This window comes from Piliocolobus tephrosceles, chromosome 6 (genome assembly GCF_002776525.5).
Source record: "Piliocolobus tephrosceles isolate RC106 chromosome 6, ASM277652v3, whole genome shotgun sequence".
NCBI classification, from domain to species: Eukaryota; Metazoa; Chordata; class Mammalia; order Primates; family Cercopithecidae; genus Piliocolobus; species Piliocolobus tephrosceles.
In genome coordinates this window covers 86,626,799-86,647,226 of record NC_045439.1, presented here as the reverse complement: position 1 = coordinate 86,647,226, position 20,428 = coordinate 86,626,799, and the positions used below count along the sequence as shown (strand labels likewise).

Sequence of the window (20,428 nt, the reverse complement as noted above, 5' to 3'; positions counted from 1 at the left end):
CTCTGGGTGCTTTATAGTTTTTTCCAGCATATTTTTAACCTCCTAGAGAAAAACATTTCTTTGATCAGTCTGACCTTAAACTGTTTGGGCCCACACAGGCCAGTTTTTACGCTCTGGGAAAGATGTCCTCAGCTGCTCAGGCACTCATCCATGTTCCGCCTCCAAGCAGTGTGGTGTCCACTCCCTAGAACTCTGGGGTCTTATCTTACACGGAGAGCCTCTGGTTTCTCCTTATGGGTGCTCTCTTCTTCCATGATCTTCCTTGTCCTGGACCAGGAGATCTGGCAACAGAAACTTTGATAGAGCCCTTTTCCTTTTTTTTTTTTCTGGGTATTATTTGAAGGACCAAAGTTCCTGGATGACATCTAGTCTTAGAGTATTCAGAAACTGTCATAGACTAGTAAATATGTTTCCATTATGTGCAACTGCAGCTAATAGAAATTAGTAAGAGTTATTAGGTACCAATGAACACTGGGCTTTAGGTGAAAATTATAAGCTTTTATATCTAGCTGATGGGCCTTGTACCTAATAGTATTTGGCTTGGTTTTTTAGAGTGATTTCCATCTCATGCCTGTTGCTTTTGTACCATTCATTTTATGTATTTTTAATTGTTTAAAGAAGAGCTGCTCGGGTTTTATAAGTGGTGTTTTTCTCCTTCTTTTAGGTCTCTCTGCAATGCAATCAATGTTTACAACCTCACCTGCAATAACTGTTCAGAAAACTGCACTGATGTTCTGTTTAGTAACAAGATTACCTTCTTAATGGACCTCCTGATACACCAGTTGACGGTATGTAATATTATTGCTTTGAGTTAGAAGCAGTTGACGTTTGAGAAATAGTCCCTGTGGAGAAAACTAAAAGAATTCAATTTATTTACTCTCCAGATGGGGGGGAAAAAAAGAAGAAAGTGAAGATGACTGTGAGAATAGAGACTGGCAGACAAAGTTAATAATCTGAAATTTTTACGTTGAATTCTTTTAAGTTCCAATATTTAATGGCTAATAGACTTATAACACTTGCTAAGGTTACAGATTTACATAGTTAGACTGGGTCTTTGGAATCAGTTGGATGCAAAGCCAAACCTCTAAAGCCACAGGAATGAGTACTGTAGAAAGGAAGAATGTTAGGAAAGCCTCAAAACCTCTCTTGCCAGGTTAAGTTAAAAGGGTCAGTTTAAGAGGACTTTTTGATGGATATTTAGATTATTTTAGAAAAGAAAACTCCTCTGTTAGGGGAAAACTTGTTATATTGTTGAAATGGGAACAAGCAGCCAATTGTCACCTTAAATTTTACTTCAGTTCACAGATGTTGAAAGAGGTAAGCTCAATATAACAGCCAAAGGTTTAAGTATGTCAACTGGAGTCGCCAGGAGTTTCCTGGTGAAGTTTCTAAGCCCCTGAGGTATCAGCACAAAATAGCTCTCAAGCTGCAAGTTTATAACAGAAGAGATTTATTTTTCAGAACCGATTTACCTTTACTCAGCACACAGCTCTAATAACTCTTCCTTAAACTACAAGCTTTTGCCTCTATCTGGTTCATTCCTGTGCATTTTGCAGTCCTTAACCAAGGCTTAGTGTTACCTTCTTCATGAAATCTTCCCCAGCCTGACTCTTCCCCTAAATTCAGGTTAAGTATACTTCTTATGTGATCTTAGGTATTACATCTCTGATAGAATAGAATAGAATTAGATCACATTGAACTGTATCTAACTATTTTCTTGTCAGTTTCCCCCACTAGCCATAAAATCGATGAGGACAGGAAGTAAGTTATCACTATCTCCAAGGTTCTAACATAGGACCTGGCACTTAGTAGATTCAGTACATCATTGTCTGTATGTGTGGGTGAATAAATGAATTTTGATACATCGCAAGCTGAAAATCAGAAATGGAATTATGAAACCCTTACAGTCAGACATATTGACATTGAAAGGGAATAGCAATAAGGGAAAGCAACAAAAATACATATCTGGAACTGTTGCACAATACAGTTGCACAATAAAGAAATGGATTTTTATAGTGATGATAGTGAGTCATCAAAGGCTACATTATATATGATTTTGTCTAAAAAATAAGGCATTAAAATATGAGTAAGATATTTTAGCAAAAAAAAAAAAATTCTATCAGAAATATTTGAAAGGCAGCACAAGGAGAAAAGATAACGTTTGTTGTATGGCCTTATATCCCAGGCATTTTAATATATTTACTTCATTTAATTTTGAAAACAGCTTCTTAAAGTCAGTATTACTGTTCCATTTCACAGATGAGGAAACTTGAGTCCCAGAGAGGTTGACTTGCCCAAGGCTACATAGATATTAAGTCAGAAAGCCAAGAATCAGACCTAGGTGTGTCAAACCCAAGTTGGGGGCATTCTGCACAATAACTGACTAATGTTTTTCAAATACGTCAATATCATGAAAGACAAGGAAAAAGTGAGGAACTGTCACAGAATGGAGGAGAGTAACGAGACATAACAATTAAATGTAATGTATGATCCTGGACCACAAAAAGGACATCAATGGGAAAACTTGGAAATTCAAGTAAGATCTATAGAATAGTCTGTTTTATTGGCTCAATGTTAATTTCCTCTTTTCAATTATTATACTACGTTTTTGTAAGATGTTAACAGTAAGGGACACTGGATTAAAGGAATGCTCTATTTTTACAACATATTTGTTTACTTAAAATTATTTCAAAACAAGAATGAAAAAAAAAAAACTTCATGCTCTCCTATCATTTTATACTGCATCATCTGGAAGAATTTACTCCATGAAGCTTATTCTATGTTGGTGGTGGAAGAAGAGACATTACTTTGAACAGAACAAGTAATGAAAGAGAATGGCATTTGAAATGTGAGGGAATGAACAAGAAGACTTAAAGAAAGAATCTTGGTTCTGCATATATATAGATGTCATGTGTCATAATATAGATGACATATTGTCTTAGTCTAGGCTGCTGTTACAAAATACCATAGACTGAGTGGCTTATAAACAACAGAAATTTATTTCTCACATTCTGTAGTCTGGAAGTTCAATATCAAGGTACCACCATAGTCAGGTTATGGTGAGGGCCCTCTTCCAGATTTCAAACTGCTGACTTGTCACTTTATCCCCAGGTGGTGAAAAGAGTGCAAGCTAATTCTCTGGCCTCTTTTTTAAGCGCACTAATCCCATTCATGAGAATTCCATCCTTATGACCAAATTACCTCCCACAGGCCCTGTCTCCAGGTATCATCACATTAAGCATTATATTTCAACATGTGAATTTGGGAGGGACACAGCATTCAGACCCTAGTACATACAGTAAATGATATGATGGCAGCCTGTGTAGAATACTCTGGGAGCACAGAGAAAGATATTCAGTGATCCTCCCTGGGACATCACGAAAGAGGGACGTTTAAGTTAGTTCTCAGCTCCTCATGATAGCTATCATGTATTAAGTACCAACCGTGGGCCTGGAGCTGGTAAGTACCTTGATCATTTTCTTCTTCTTTGAAAGCCCTAGTTCCCTTTGAATAATAAAGCCCTAGTTCCCTTTGAATAACTTTCACTGTAACCCAAGGTTTCTTGACCTCAGAAAAGCTTTTAATCTCTCAATGGATTTGACCACATTCTGTGTTTATTCTGCCCATTAATTTTGCTCAGTTTGGAACTGGGATCCTGGGACATTAGTTTGCCAAACACATTTTATCCTTTTTTTCCTTATACATGGCACTTTCTGAGTTTTTTTGTTCCTTTTGGGCTCTTTATTTTATCGCCGTCGATTCTTACTGTTGCTGTGACTGGGTTTGTGGCAGTGAGTAAAGCAGGATGTGTTTCCTGGTTTGGGGTGGTTGGTGATGGTGATTTTTATGTTTCTGAAAATCACTTGAGCGTATTTTCATTTTTCTTGCAAACCAGTTTTAATTTACATGTAACTGAAATATGGACCACTGACTTGTTAGTATCCTTTAAATAAGGGATGAAAAAATAGTGATCAATACATTTTCCAACAAAAATAGAAAAAAGCATAAAAGAAGCTAATTAATTGTGATCTGGTGTTATTTATAAGACAACTGATTATCATCAGCTACTTCAGTCTTTCTGGTTGTTTCACAAACCCAGATGGTTTAGGAGACGTTTTTCTTCTAGCCTCTTGGAGTTTGTTTTGGCACTCTTGTATTTCATTTTAATTACTATTTCCAAAACATTGTACAGATGCCTGGGTTATAGAGGTGAATTGGACACAGTTCCATCACTCTAGAAGCCCACAGTTAAGGAAGAAAGAAATTGCATATGCAAATATTAATGACTATAAGAAGCGGTGAGAAGTTCTATAATGTTATCAGAGCTACAAAGTAGCTCAGACAACCTAGTAGAGTACCTAGCACATAATAGGTGTTTGTTCAGTATTTGATGAATGAATGATACATTCTAACTTGGGGGAATTGGGAAGATTTGGAGGAAGAAGTTTAATTTGATCATACCTTTGAACCCAGGAGTTCAAAGCTACAGTGTGCCATGATTGTGCCTCTGCACTCCACTCTCAGCAACAGTGAGGTCCTGTCTTTAAAAAAAGAAAGAAAAAAAAGACACCCAACTCTCAGCTTCTCTGGGAGGGAGAGAGAAGAGTGGAGCATGTGTACAATATCCCAGCTTTTTGGAAGTCTGCCTGAGAGACTACTACTATCTGTCTTGCCTGACTTGGGGCTAGCATACTTTCGATGCTGCTGAGAACAATGAAGAGCAGGGAGGCTTGCTGCCATAAAACTAGAGAACATGCAATGTGTATTAGTCCGTTTTCACACTGCTATAAAGAACTACCTGAGACTGGGTAATTTATAAAGAAAAGAGGTTTAATTGATTCACAGTTCTGCATGCTGTACAGTCCTTGAGAAACTTACAATCATGGCAGAAGACAAAGGGGAAGCAGGTACATTTTACATGGCTGGAGAAGGAGGAAGAGAGTGAAGGAGGAGATGCTACACACTTTTAAACAACCCGATCTTGTGAAAACTCACTATCACAAGAACAGCAAGGGGAAAATCTGCCCCGTGATCCAATCACCTCCCACCAGGCCCTTCCTCCAACATTGAAGGTTACAATTCAACATGACATCTGGGCAGGAACACAAATCCAAACCATATCACAGTGCTAAAGACAGATACCAGCAGAAGGAAGAGATTATGATCACTTGAATAAGAAAGCAGCAAGCATCTCTAGTTGAGAAAGTACGTACATAGGCCTAGAGAAGTTGTATCCCCACCAAAGTTTGCAGAGGTCCTCAGAACCCCTAGCTGAGCTGATTAGTGAGGGTTTTCCACACTGCAAAAGCCAGTTCATAAACACTGGAAGAAGTGTCTTTTTTTGTGAAGTGCACAGATCCCAACAAAGCTTTCAAGATGTAGGAAGAAACAGGGAAACATGGCGCAAAGAAAGGAGCAAAATAAATCTTCACAAACCAACCCTAAAGAAACAAAGACATGAATTACCTGACAAAGGATTCAGAATAACCCTCATAAAGATGCTCTGTGAGCTAAAGGTAACAATGTATGAGCAAAATGAGAATATCAACAAAGAGACAGAAAATACACACAAAAAAAAGAACCAACAGATTTTGGAACTGAAGAATATAATAGCTGCACTGAAAAATTCACAATAGGGGTTCAACAGCAGACTCAGTCAAGCAGAAGAAAGAAACAGCAAACTCAAGACAAGTTATTTGATGTTATCCACCCAGAGGAAAAAAAAGAAAAAAGAATGAGAAAGAGTGATGAAAGCCTAAGGGATTTGTGGCATACCATCAAGCCAACCCATATACACATTATGGAAAGTTCACAAGAAGAAGACAGAAAGGAATGGGCAGAAAGTTTACTTAAATAATGGCCCAAAACTTCCCAAATCTGGGAAAGAAAATGGACATCCAGTTTCAAGAAGCCTAAAGGACCCCAAATAAGATCAACATAAAGAAACACACACCAAGACACATTATAATAAAATTGTCAAACTCTCAAAGACGGTAAGAGAATTTTGAAAACAAAAAAGTGACTTGTCGTTTACTAGGGAACACACATAAGACTATCAACATATTTCTCAGCAGAAACCCTGCAGGCCAGAAGGGAGTGGAGGGATATATTCAAAGTGCCAGTTAACTGATCTTTGACAAGATTGCCAGGAATACACAGCAGGAAAAAGATAGTCTTCAATAAATTGTGTTGGGAAAACTGGATATCCACATGCAAAAGAATGATATTGGACCCTTATCTTACACCATACACAAAAATAAACTCAAAACTGATTAAACACCTAAATGTAAGACTTGAACTTTGTTAAACTCCAAATTAAAACATAGGGGAAAACCTTCATAACATTGATCTTGACAGTGATTTATTGGATATGACACCAAAGCAGGGGCAACAAAAGCCAAAAATAGATAAATGACACTATGTTAAACTAAAAGCTTCCACATCGGAAGAAACAATAAACAGTGCAGAAAGGCAGTGTACAGAATGAAGGAAAATATTTGTAAACCATGTCTGATAAAAGGGTGCTGTGGGCTGAATGTTTGTGTCCCCAGAATTCATATGTTGAAACCTAATCACCACTGTGATGGAATTAGGAGGAGGAGCCTTTGAAAGGTGATTCGATCATGAGGGCAAAGCCCTCATGAATAGGATCAGAACCCTTATAAAAGATGCCCCAGAGAGCTGCCTTACCCCTTCTGTCAGGTGAGGTCATAACTGGAAAGCGCCTTCTATGAACCAGAAGGCACCACTTCTGCCAGCATCTTGATCTCAGGAGTAACTTCTTCCTAACTTCTTGAACTGTGAGAAATAAATTTTGTTTGTTGTTTATAACAGTATTTTGTTATAGCAGTTCAAATGGAGTAAGTCAGAAGTTAATATCCAAAATATGTAAAGAACTACAACTCAATAGCAAAAATATATGATAATCAATTAAAAATGAGCAAAGGGCTTAAACAGACATTTCTTCAAAGAAAATATACAGATGAACAACAGGTATATGAAAAGATGACCAAAATCACTAATCACTGTGAAAATGCAAATCAAAACCACAATGAGATATCACCTCATACGTGTTAGGATGGCTGTTATAAAACAAATCAGAAAATAAGTATTGGTGGGAGTGTGTTGAAATTGGAAACGTTTGCACTTTTGGTACAGCCACTAAGGAAAAAAGTACGGAAGTTCCTAAAAAAAAGTAAATAAAAAACAGAACTACCATATGATTCATCAATCCTGCTTCTGGGTATTTATTCAAAATAATTAAAATTGGGATCTTGACTAGATATCTGCACTGCCATGTTCACCTTAGCATTATTCACAAGAGCCAAGAGGTGGAAACACCTAAATATTCGTCAACAAATGAGTGGGTAAAGAAAATGTGGCATATATAATTGACCCTTAAACAACACGAGTTTGAACTGCATGGGTCTATTTATGCATAGATTTTTTTTCAACCAAACATGGATCAAAAATGCAGTATCCATGGATACAAAAACCTACACATATGGAGGATTGACTTTTCATATATGCAGCTTCCACAGAGCTGACTGCAGGACTGAGAATATGCAGATTTGGGTATACACAGGGAGCGCTGAACCAATCCCTTGTGTATACTGAGGGACAACTGTACAAACAATGGAATATTAATCTACCTTTAAAAAGAAGGGAATTCTGTCATATGCTGTAATGTATAAACCTTGTTGACATTATAAGTGAAATAAGCCAATTACAAAGAGAAATACTGCATGATTCTACTTAAATGACGTATCTAAAAGAATCAACCTCATAGAAACAAAGTAGAATGGTGGTTGCCAGGGACCAAGGAGAGGGGGAAACAGAGTTGTGTAATAGGTTTAGAGTTTCAGTCATGTGAGACGAAAAAGTTCTAGAGATCCATTTTACAACAGTGTGCATATAGTTAACAATATTGTAATATGCACCTAAAAATGATAAAGAAAATTTATGTTATATGTCTTTTTACAAAAAAAAAAAAAAAAAACACCAGTGAAAGTACTACTGAGTGCTGTGAAAATAGATGGATAAGCTTTTAATGTTGGGAAAGATCTAAACAGTCCAATACACTGATGAGCAAATTGAGATATGGAAAAGGATCACAGAGCTACCTAGTGGCAGAAGCATGACCTGTACCCTGGTCTTCCGAGTCCCTGACCAGGACTTCCCTTCCTATAAGCTCAATTGATGTGTCCTCATTTTCTTAAGTTGACAAATGAAACAAAGCAACAATTTTGTGACTTTAATTTTATAAGTTTAATAGTATTACTTTGGTAAGATATACTGAAAAGCACTTAATTAAAAGATTTATAGTTTCTTGATGTTTCATTGCATTTTAAAAGGCATTAAATATTTTATTAGCAGTCTTATTTTTAATTCATAGTGACCTGTTCTTTATGAAATATTTAACGAATACGCTGATAAATTGTGTGTATGTATTTTTGAGAGCCAAGGAGATTGTTAATTGAAAAGTGATGTACTAACCTTAAATAATTGATATGATACTGTTGAATCTGAGAGGCTGCTGGTGAGCTCTTCAGAAGGTGACAAGAAAGCCCTGGATACAAACAAAGGAAATCTAAGTGTAACCCTACAACAAGGGGATTGTTTTTCACTTAGTCATGTGCAGAGACATCCAGGTGCCTGTTGATTTTCATTACAGCAGCAAGGCCTGGAACTCTCCATCCACCACATTGTTTCTTTATGTTGAGTTGCCAGAACATAGACCCCATAGTTAATTACATGGGAGCAAAAATCCCTCAACACTACAGGTAACAGTACTCTTCCAGTTGCATCTTGTTCCCTTCTTTCCTCACTATATAGTATGGTACTTGCTCAGCATGTCCAGGACACATTGCCTTTTCCTTCAACAAAAGTGTGAACTCTGTTTATGTCTACTGTGCCATATGTCTTATTGACACAGAATTTCAAAACTGGAGAGGAGGTCTTCATAGTGTGTAGTCTATTTTAGTCCACTCATTTTATAGATGAGGATAATGGACTTCAAAAGAGGAGAGGGATGGGAAATACGTGGGGTTGGATACTTGCCCAAGTTCTACAGCCTGTTACCAATGCAACTGGGATGCAAATTCAGGTCTCCTAAATCCTAAGCTAACTTTCTATTATTTTACTTAACAGACTGCTCATTTTTAAGGTTAGTATATCATTTTTCAATTAACAATCTCCTTGGCTCCCAAAAATACATACACACAATTTATCAGTGTATTCGTTAAAAAATTTACATTGAAACATCAAGAAGTTATAAAATCTTTTAATTAAGTGTTTTTCAGTATATCTTACCAAAGTAATACTATTAAACTTATAAAATTAAAGTCACAAAATTGTTGCTTTGTTTCATTTGTCAGCTTAAGAAAATGAGGACACATCAGTTTAGCTTACAGGAACGGAAGTCCTGGTCAGGGACTCAGAAGACCAGGGCCCAGGTCATGGTTTCTAAAAAGCAGAAAAATCACCATTAGGCGAAAACCAAAGTAATAAATATTGCAGGAGAGAATCATTGGTGGGTGCAAAAATTAGTGGACAAATGTATGATGAGAAAGAGGATATTTGCATAATTTCAAAATAATTTCCCACAAAATAATCTTTTTTTGTAAAAAAAAAAAAAAAAAAAAAGGATGGGGGGGAAATAGTAGCTTCACAGTGAAAACCTTGGTAGACATCACTTTAACCAAGTTATCAAAACTAACATCACTACTACTGATGTTGCTATGTCAACATCAGTACCCTCTGATAATAATATATGTTTACAAGCTCACAGCATCACTTCTATGATATTCTTGCCAAAAATGCATAACCACCATCAAATTATGAAAAAACATGAGACCAAAAATTGAGGGGCATTTTACAGAATAACTAACCACAGCTATTTCAAATATAAAGACCGAAAAACAGATTAGAGGAGACTAAAGAGGTATGACAATTCATTGTGGAATCTTGGATTGGATCCTGGACTGAAAAAAAGAACATTAGTGGGGAAACTGGCAAAACTCTTATAAGGTCAGTAGATAAATTCATTGTTTTGAGCAGGTGTTAATATTCTGGTTTTGGTAATTGTGCTGTAGTTGTGTAGGATATTAACATAAGGAAAGTTAGGAGAAACCTAAAATTGCTTACAAAAGTTTTATATTTTTAAAAATTCACTAAATGGGTTTTACAGCAGGTTGGAGATGACAGAGGAAAGGGTCATTAAACTTGAAGTTACATCAATAGGAATTAATATAGTCTGAAGAATGGAAAGATAATTTAAAAGGGAACAGAGAGCCTCAGAGACTTATAAGACAATATCAAACAGTGTAACATACATATCACTGGATATCCAAAAGGAGAAGAGAGAGAGAATGAGACATGAACATTTTTTTTGTAAAAAATAATGGCTAAAATATTTTCCTGTTTTAGTGAAAGACATAAATATGCAGATTCAAGAAGCTCAGAAAAGGAAGTTAAATTGTCCCCATTTGCAGATGGCGTGATCTTATAGTTAGGAAAACCCAAACTCCACCAAAAACTCTCAGATCTGATAAATGAATTCAGTAAAGTTGAAGAATACAAAATCAACTTATAAAAATCAGTAACATTTCTATACACCAATGATGAAATAGCTGAAAAGAAGGAAATCCCATCTATAACAGCTATAAAAATAAAATTCTTCAGAATAAATTTAGCTAAAAAGGTGAAAGACATCTGCAAGGAAAAGTACGGAACGCTGAGAAAGAAACTGAACAGGACCCAGGAAAGATGTTCATGCTCATGGATCAGAATAATTAATGTAATAAAGTGACTATACTACCTAAAGAAACCTACAGATTCAGTGCAATCCCTATCAGAACACCAAGTTCATTTTTCATAGAAACAGAAAAAAATCATATATTACAAGGCTATAGTAACCAAAACAGCATGATGTTGGGGTAAAAACAGCCATACAGATCGATGGAACAGAAAAGAGAACCCAGAAATAAATCCACTTATTTACAGCCAACTGATTTTTGACAAGATGCCAAGAACATACATTGGGGAATGGACTCCTTCTTTAATAAGTAGTGCTGGGAAACTGGATAACCACATGCAGAATAATGGGACTAGACCCCTATCTCTCCCCATGTACAAAAATCAACTCAAAATGGATTACAGACCTAAACAAAAGAGGTAAATTATATAACTGCTAGAAGAAAACATAGGGGAAATTCTGCTGGACGTTAGTCTAGACAAAGATTGTATAGCCACAGTGCTACAATACCAGCTTAAGGAGACTGTGAGAAGTTAAGGTTGTGTATTATAACTCCTTCAAGCAACCACTAGCAAAATAACTTAGAAGCCAATGGTAAATTAAAATGGGATTCTAAAATATATTCAAATATTCCAAAAGAAAAAGGAAAAGAGGAATTACAGAATAAAACACAGAGAGAACAAACAGAAAAGAAATAATAAAACAGTAGACCTAAACCCAAGGTGTCAGTAATTAAATGTGTAAAGCCAGCTGGGTGCCGTGGCTCACGCCTATAATCCCAGCACTTTGGGAGGTGGAGGCTGACGGCTCACAAGGTCAGGAGATGGAGACCATCCTATCTAACACGGTGAAACCCCATCTCTACTAAAAAATACAAAAAAATTAGCTGGGCGTAGTGGCAGGCACCTGTAGTACCAGCTACTCAGGAGGCCGAGGCAGGAGAATCACTTGAACCCAGGAAGTAGAGGTTGCAGTGAGCCAAGATCATGCCACTGCACTCCAGCCTGGGTGACTGAGCGAGACTCCGTATTAAAAAAAAAAAAAAAAAATGTGTAAAGCCCTCGGTTGCAAGATAGAAATTGTTGGAATGGATAAAAAGACCTAACCATGTGCTCTATCTACATGAGATGCATTTAAAACACAAAGAATGAACCCATATAAATATAAGTTGAAAGTAAGTGGATAAAAAGACATACATAGTAAGCATAAGAAGATAAGTAGCTATATTAATATGAAAGTAGAATTTAATATCACTGTATTAGTAGATGCAAAGAGGCATTGCCTATTGATATCAAATCAACAGGAAGATATAACAGTCATAAGTGTATATACTACAATATACATGAAGCAAAAATTGACAGAATATAAGAAACAGTTTCCATTTGAGAATTTCCATTCTCAGAGATGAATATTTTAACAGACCTCTTTCAGCAACTGATAAAAATAACTAGACCAAAAAATTCAATAAAGATATACATGATATGAACAATACCATTATCAACCACTTTGACCTAATTGATATTTATAGATCACTGCACCTAGCAACTGTAGAATACACACGTTCTTTCTGAGCATACTGAGGATGTTCAAGATACACTATATGATGGATCATAAGACAGTTTTAATACATGTAAAGAGCTTGAAATAATAGAAAGTATGTTCTCTGAAGACAGTGGGATGAAGTTAGAACTCAATATTATGTATCTACAAATTCACAAAGAAATGAGAAAATATTTTGAACTGAAAAATATTTTCAATGAAAATATATCAGGAAACAACAGATGCTGGCGAGGATGTGGAGAAATAGGAACGCTTTTACACTGTTGGGAGTGTAAATTAGTTCAACCATTGTGGAAGAAAATGTGGCAATTCCTCAAGGATCTAGAACCAAAAATACCACTTGACCCAGCAATCCCATTACTGGGTATATACCCAAAGGATTATAAATCATTCTGCTGTAAAGACACATGGACACGTATGTTTATTGCAGCACTATTTACAATAACAAAGACTTGGAACCAACCCAAATGCCCATCAATGATAGAATGGATAAAGAAAATGTGGCACATATACACCATGGAATACTACACAGCCGTAAAACAGAATGAGTTCATGTCCTTTGCAGGGACATGGATGAAGCTGGAAACCATCATCTTCAGCAAACTAACCCAGGAACAGAAAACCAAACACTACATGTTCTCACTCATAAGTGGGAGCTGAACAATGAGATTACATGGACATAGGGAGGGGAACATCACACACCGGGGCCTGTCGGGGTTGGGGGGCAAAGGGAGGGAGAGCATTACAACAAATACCTAATGCACGCGGGTCTTAAAACCTTGATGACAGGTTGATAGCTACAGCAAACCACCATGGCACATGTATACCTATGTAACCTGCACATTCAGCACATGTATCCCAGAACTTAAAGTAAAATAAAATTTTAAAATTAAATTTTTAAAAGCTAAAAAAATACTAGGTATGGGTGGTGTACACCTATAATTCCAGCTTTTCGGGAGGCTGAGATAGAATTGCTTGAGCCCAAGAGTTCAAGGCTGTGGTGCATTATGATAATACCTGTGATTTCCAGCCTGGGCAACATAGCGAGACCCCAGCTCTTTTAAAAAAACAGTGCTTAGAGGAAAATTTATACCTTTAAATAGAAGTATTATACAATTACTGCATTCTGAATACAATGCAGTTAAGGTAGAAACCAGTGAAGATGAAGATCCATATATACATTTAGAAATTTAGAGATTCCCATAATAAACTCAAGAGCAATAGAGTAAATCACAAGTTTTTAAAACTTAAAATGGAAAAATAGTGAAATCAAAACATCGAGTTGTACACCTGAAGTATATACAATTTTTGCTTGTCAACTATACCCCAGTAAAGCTGGAGGAATGGAAATAGCCATGAAAAAACTGCGTATCAAAATGTTTGGGATGCAGTTAAAGCAAAACCATAAAAAAGGTATAAGCTTAAATACTTAGGCTTCATAAATTAGAATTGATCAAGAACAAACAAGAGGCACAAATAATGAATAAAATGGGAAATTTAACTATAGATTGAGGAAGAATTGAAAAGTTAAGAAAATACTTTGAACAGCTTTATACCAGCGCATTTGAAAGCTTTAACGAATTTAAATTCCTAGAAAAATATAACTCACCAGACCAACTCAAGAAGAAATAGAAAGCCTGAATAATTTTTTAACCGTTAAATAAATTAGTTATTTAAAATCTATCTATTAAAAAAAGCACCAGGCCTAGATAATGCTACAGCTAACTTCCAGCAAATGTTCCAGGAACAAGATCATTTCAATATTAAACTATACCAGGAAGATAAAACGTGTGATTTCTTTGCAGTTCATTTTTTCGAGACCACTATAACCTTGGTAACAAAGCCAGACAAAGATGGTGCAAAAAAAAAAAAATTACAGGCCAGTCTGTCTAATGAACCAAGATGTCAAAATGCTAAAAATATTAGTAAATTCAATGAATTATGAAAATGAGATATTTTTGCAAAGTGTGAAAGCAAGCAAAACTAAATGTTATATTCTCTAGGGACACATTTATGTGATAAATAATGTTTAAGCAAGGGAATGATAAACACAAAATCATGATAGTGGTTACTAGGTTAGGGAGATGGGGAATGAGATAGTTGAAGAGCCAAAAATAAATTAAATGTATTGATATTATTCCCGTTAAATTATTTAAATTTTACTTAAAAAATTAGACCGGGCGCGGTGGCTCAAGCCTGTAATCCCAGCACTTTGGGAGGCCGAGATGGGCGGATCACGAGGTCAGGAGATCGAGACCATCCTGGCTAACACGGTGAAACCCCGTCTATACTAAAAATACAAAAAATTAGCCGGGCGAGGTGGCCGGCGCCTGTGGTCCCAGCTACTCAGGAGGCTGAGGCAGGAGAATGGCGTGAACCCAGGAGGCGGAGGTTGCAGTGAGCTGAGATCTGGCCACTGCACTCCAGCCTGGGCGACAGAGCAAGACTCCGTCTCAAAAAAAAAAAAAATTAAAGCCACAGTTGTAGTGTTCTTGGAATTCATGATCAGTGGGTAGCTCAAACAAGCAGTCAAATACAGTATATCTTAAGGATTATGATGAGTCAAGGCAGTGCTGATTTTCAGGGGTCAAAGTTCCTAGACAAAGTAATATCTAAATATTACTAATATCTGAGACCTGAAGGATAAGTAGTAATGTGATCATCTAGGGAAACGATGAGAAAAAAAAAATCATCCTTAGCAAAGTTTATAACCCAAGTCAAAGGAAGGGGGATGAGTGCTAAGTGGTGAGTGCTCTAGCTGGTGACATAAGTGGGGATCCACTTGTGAAGGATACTAAGTTAGTGGTAATAGGACATAGCCTCAGCTCTTGCCCTATAGATGCTTGCTTGTCTTTCCAGTTTCAAATATGAGGAAATAATGTACTTATTTTACTACTACATTCTGGAAAATAATGCCCTGTATTTTAAATAGACACAAACAATAACTGATCTGTTAGTTTAAGCAGGAAGACCTGTATCTCGGATCATTCTCCAAGTATCTTTCTGCCACTTTTTACCAGTGAGAGAGAAATATTTATTTTCTTGTGCCATACCCATTTCCCAAGAAGAATGTATGTTTGTTGAGAAACAGGATATTTGCCTAATTTAAAAGTATAGTATATTCCTACAAAATTGTTATTAATTGCAAAGTAAAAGAGTAACTTTCTAGTAAGAAAACCTGGCACACAGCACCTTGCCAAATGATCAAAGAGTATCAGTTATGCACAAATCAGAACTGTCTGCTACATGATAGGCTGCAATGAAAAGAACACAGCATTGCTTCTGTAATATTTCTGCCAAAGGTAATATAATCTGAATCTAATTATGAGGAAACATCCAACATACCCAAATTTTAGGACATTCTTCAAAATAACCTGTAATCTTCAAATGTCTAAAAATCATGAAAGTTCAAGGAGTCACTGAGGAGTTTTCTAGACTAGTAGTAATAAGAGACATGACAACCAGTTAGAACATGATTCTGAACCAGATCCTTTTGCTCTAGATGACATTAATGAGACAACTGGCAAATTTTGAATGGGCTCTGAGGTTTAGATGGTGACAAAGAATCAGTGTTAATTTCCTGACTAATGAATATATTGTAATGTAGGAGAATGTCCATTCATTGGAAATACACAAAAATATTTAGTGGTGAGGGGGCATCATGTGAGTATCCTCACAAGGTTCAGGGAAAAAGGTCCTCTTAGCTGGGTTCAGTAGCTCTCACCTGTAATCCCAGCAACTCAGGAGGCTGAGGCAGGACAATCGCTGGAGGCCAGCAGTTTGAGAACAGCCTGGGCAACATAGCAAGACCCCATCACTACAAACATTCTTTAAAAATTTAGCTGGTCCTGGTGGCACACAGCTGTAGTCCCAGCCACTCAGTGGGTTGAGGTAGAAGGATCACTTGGGCCCGAGAGTTAGAGGTTGCAGTAGGCTATAATTGCACCAATGCGTTCTACCCCGGGCAACTCTATCTCTTAAAAAAAAAAAAAAAAAAAGTTATTTGAACTGTACTTGCAGTTATTCTAATATATGGGGCTATATGCACATAAAAACACACAAATATTTTAACAAAATACAGAAATAAAAGTTTTGGAAACCTGGAATGAGTTGGTAAGAGTTTTGTGATTTCCGTCAGCTACATACATTGATCTCAATAGCTGAAACACAGAATAACTTAAAACTAGGGCTTATTTCTTGGAGCTGAAATACTGCCTTCAACTTAAAAAGTTTTCCTTATGGGAAAGTGATTGTTCTTGTGAAAGGAAAGTGAAGCTTTCATAGTAGACTGTTTAGCTATATCATTGAAACACATTTAAAATCCTTGCAGGGAAATTTTTAAAACACCTAACTCATACTATGCAAATTCTTCAAAGGGGATGACAGCTATTCAGTGTATACTTTGTGCCAATTTGAACACAACACTGATGTCACTTAATATGGAGATTTAGGAAAATGGGCAATCCCAGTAGCCAGGTGGGGTACCCGTAGTATCCCAGGTATCTTGTGTAGAATGTTCACAGTATAGCTTCAGGGGAAAGACTACTACAATTGAAAGGCACAAAGACCAGGATCAGCAATGCAAGGGAATAGTTCTGTTCCTTTGTGTCTAACAAGCCTGGAAATACAAGACTTGGTAACTGCCATTTGGAAAGACTGAGAACAGAATCTTGAAATTAGGAAACCTAACAAGGGTAAGATTCATACAATACACATGTGTACATATACTCAGAAAGCAGAGAGATGAGAGAAAATGGAAGAGTGGGACTAAAAGGAAGACAAGAGTAGGAACTAGAAGAAGGATGAGAGAGAAGAGAGAGGTTAAGGAAGGAGATAAAATGGAGAGGAAAAGAGAAGTGGATCAGCTCTGGGGGTATGTGTAGAAATTAGAATGGCAAATACAGATAAACCCTGGCTAGACCTTTGCCAATACCCTATAATAATGCAGTCACAGCCTACCCTCTTTAAGCTTACATCCCAGTGTTGTCATGTTTGTATTTAGATATAGCAAGGCATGAAGCATTTACTGTCTTTTCCAGTAAATGAAAGAAAATAGTAATATCAGACATTCTAAGGTCATACACACAGCTAAGTTCCTGTTTCTGTGCCCTTTCCCACTTCTCTTGGGGTTTTATGAGATGTGGGAAATGGTTCTTTATGGTTGGCCTCTGCTCTTGTTCCATTCATTCTTACCTGTTAAAGCAGTCTGTTTAGAGAAGAAAAAGCAGCAATATTAGGTCTCATTAACGCTTCTGACCGTGACAAAAGTCTTAACATAGACCACACTTCAGTATGTAGCTGTATTCGTTGAAAGATAACTTGCTTTCTCTTAAACCTTGACAATATAGTTTAACAAACTCCTGTGTTTTATAAAGTGTGCTTTAAGTTTGGCAGTGTCTTATAAACATACACTTACCCTACATCCAGCAATCCCACTCCTGGCTATTTCTCCAAGAAAAATGAAAAACATTTCTCTACAAAAAGACTTGTACAGAAGTGATCGTAGCATCCTTATTCATAAGTAAAATCCCTAAATAACACACATGTCCACGAACAGGTGAATTAGTAAATTGAGGTATATTCATAGTGGAGTATTTAGCAATAAAAAGGAATGAACTATTGATGCAACATGGATGAATTATTCAGAATTCATGGAAATATTATTCATACTGCAGAAAGCCAGATTCAAAAATCTACCTACTGTATGATTGCAGTTATTTGAAATTCTAGAAAATGCAAAGTCATTTATAATACACAGCAGATCAGTGATTGCCTATACACACAGGGGCGAAAGGGAACATTGACTTCAAAGGGGCACAAGGAAACTTTTGGAGATGATCAGAGTGTTCTGTATCTTGATTATGATGGTTCTTACATAGGTGCATATATGTCAAAATTAATCGAAGTATACTCTTCAAATGGGTGCATTTTACAATAAAATTTATTTTTTAAATATGTTTTTGCAGGCCAGGTGCAGTGGCTTACGCATGTAATCCCAACACTTTGGGAGGCCAAGGTGGCTGGATCACTGAGCCCAGGAGTTCAAGACCAGCCTGGGCAATATGACAAAACCCTGTCTCTACTAAAAATACAAAAAATTAGCTGGACTTGGTGGCACACACCTGTAATCCCAGCTACTCAGGAGGCTGAGGCATGAGAATCACCTGAACCAGGGAGGTGGAGGTTGTGGTGAGCCGAGATTTGGCTACTGCACTGCAGCCTGGGCAACAGAACAAGACTCCGTCTCAAAAAATATATATATGTATATATATGCTTTCACAAATGTGGTAAAATGTTATCAATTGGTGAGTCTAGGTAAAGGATATACTTCATCTTTTACTTCATTGTACTAGATTTAGAAGGGAAAAAAATACTCTTTCCAATAGGCAGCAATGTAAAGACAGTAATTGAATTATTGAGGGGAATAAATAAGCCGGAGAGCTTAAGAAATGCACTGTCTTCCTAGAATTTTGTATCTGTTCTTTCTTTTTATTATTATTATTATTATACTTTAAGTTCTAGGGTACATGTGCACAACATGCAGGTTTGTTACATGTGTATATATGTGACATGTTGGGGTGCTGTACCCATTAACTCATCATTTACAATAGGAATATCTCCTAATGCTATCCTTCCCCCCATCCCTACAATAGGACCCAGTGTGTGATGATCCCCTTCCTGTGTCCAAGTGATCTCATTGTTCAATTCCCACCTATGAGTGAGAACATGTGGTATTTGGTTTTCTGTTCTTGTGATAGTTTGCTGAGAATGATGGTTTCCAGCTGCATCCATGTCCCTACAAAGGACACGACTCATCCTTTTTTATGGCTGCATAGTATTCCATGGTGTATATGTGCCAATTTTCTTAATCCAGTCTGTCACTGATGGACATTTGGGTTGATTCCAAGTCTTTGCTATTGTGAATAGTGCCGCAGTAAACATACCTGTGCATGTGTCTTTATAGCAGCATGACTTATAATCCTTTGGGTATATTCCCAGTAGTGGGGTGGCTGGGTCAAATAGTATTTCTAGTTCTAGATCCTTGAGGAATTGCCACACTGTTTTCCACAATGGTTGAACTAGTTTACAGTCCCACCAACAGTGTAAAAGTGTTCTATTTCTCCACATCCTCTCCAGCACCTGTTGTTTCCTGACTTTTTAATGATTGCCATTCTAACTGGTGTGAGATGGTATCTCATTGTGGTTTTGATTTGCATTTCTCTGATGGCGAGTCATGATGAGCATTTTTTCATGTGTTTGTTGGCTGTATGAATGTCTTCTTTTGAGAAGTGTCTGTTCATGTCCTTTGCCCACTTTTTGATGGGGTTGTTTGTTTTTTTTATTGTAAATTTGTTTGAGTTCTTCATAGGTTCTGGATATTAGCCCTTTGTCAGATGAGTAGATTGCAAAAATTTTCTCCCATTCTGTAGGTTGCCTGTTCACTCTGATGGTAGTTTCTTTTGCTGTGCAGAAGCTCTTTAGTTTAATTAGATCCCATTTGTCAATTTTGGCTTTTGCTGCTGTTGCTTTTGGTGTTTTAGACATGAAGTCCTTGCCCATGCCTATGTCCTGAATGATATTCCCTAGGTTTTCTTCTAGGGTGTTTTGTTTTGTTTTGTTTTGTTTTGTTTTGTTTTGTTTTGTTTTTTGAGACGGAGTCTCACTCTGTCACCCAGCCTGGAGTGCAGTGGCGCAATCTCGGCTCACTGCAAACTCCGCCTCCCGGGTTTATGCCATTCTCCTTCCTCAGCCTCCCGAGTAGCTGGGACTACAGGGGCCCGCCACCTCGCCCGGCTAGTTTTTCATATTTTTTAGTAGAGACAGGGTTCTTCTAGGGTTTTTATGGTTTTAGGTCTAACATTTAATGTCTCTAATCCATCTTGAATTAATTTTCATATAAGAAGTAAGGAAAGGATCCAGTTTCAGCTTTCTACTTATGGCTAGCCAGTTTTCCCAGCACCATTTATTAAATAGGGAATCCTTTCCTCATTTCTTGTTTTTGTCAGGTTTGTGAAAGATCAGATGGCTGTAAATGTGTGGTATTATTTCTGAGGGCTCTGTTCTGTTCCATTGGTCTATATCTCTGTTTTGGTACCAGTACCATGCTGTTTT

General features: G+C 37.0%; 1 protein-coding gene across 5 annotated transcripts in view; it reads left to right on the top strand.

The window, feature by feature from the left end:
- SCAPER (S-phase cyclin A associated protein in the ER) overlaps positions 1–20,428 on the top strand; it is a 597,115-nt gene that overhangs the window by 470,373 nt on the left and 106,314 nt on the right. For all 5 annotated transcript variants that reach the window (XM_023197631.1, XM_023197627.1, XM_023197630.1 and 2 more), the window contains one exon: positions 665–788. In XM_023197631.1, the coding sequence (XP_023053399.1) occupies positions 665–788 (124 nt within the window). The remainder of the gene's footprint in view (positions 1–664; positions 789–20,428) is intronic.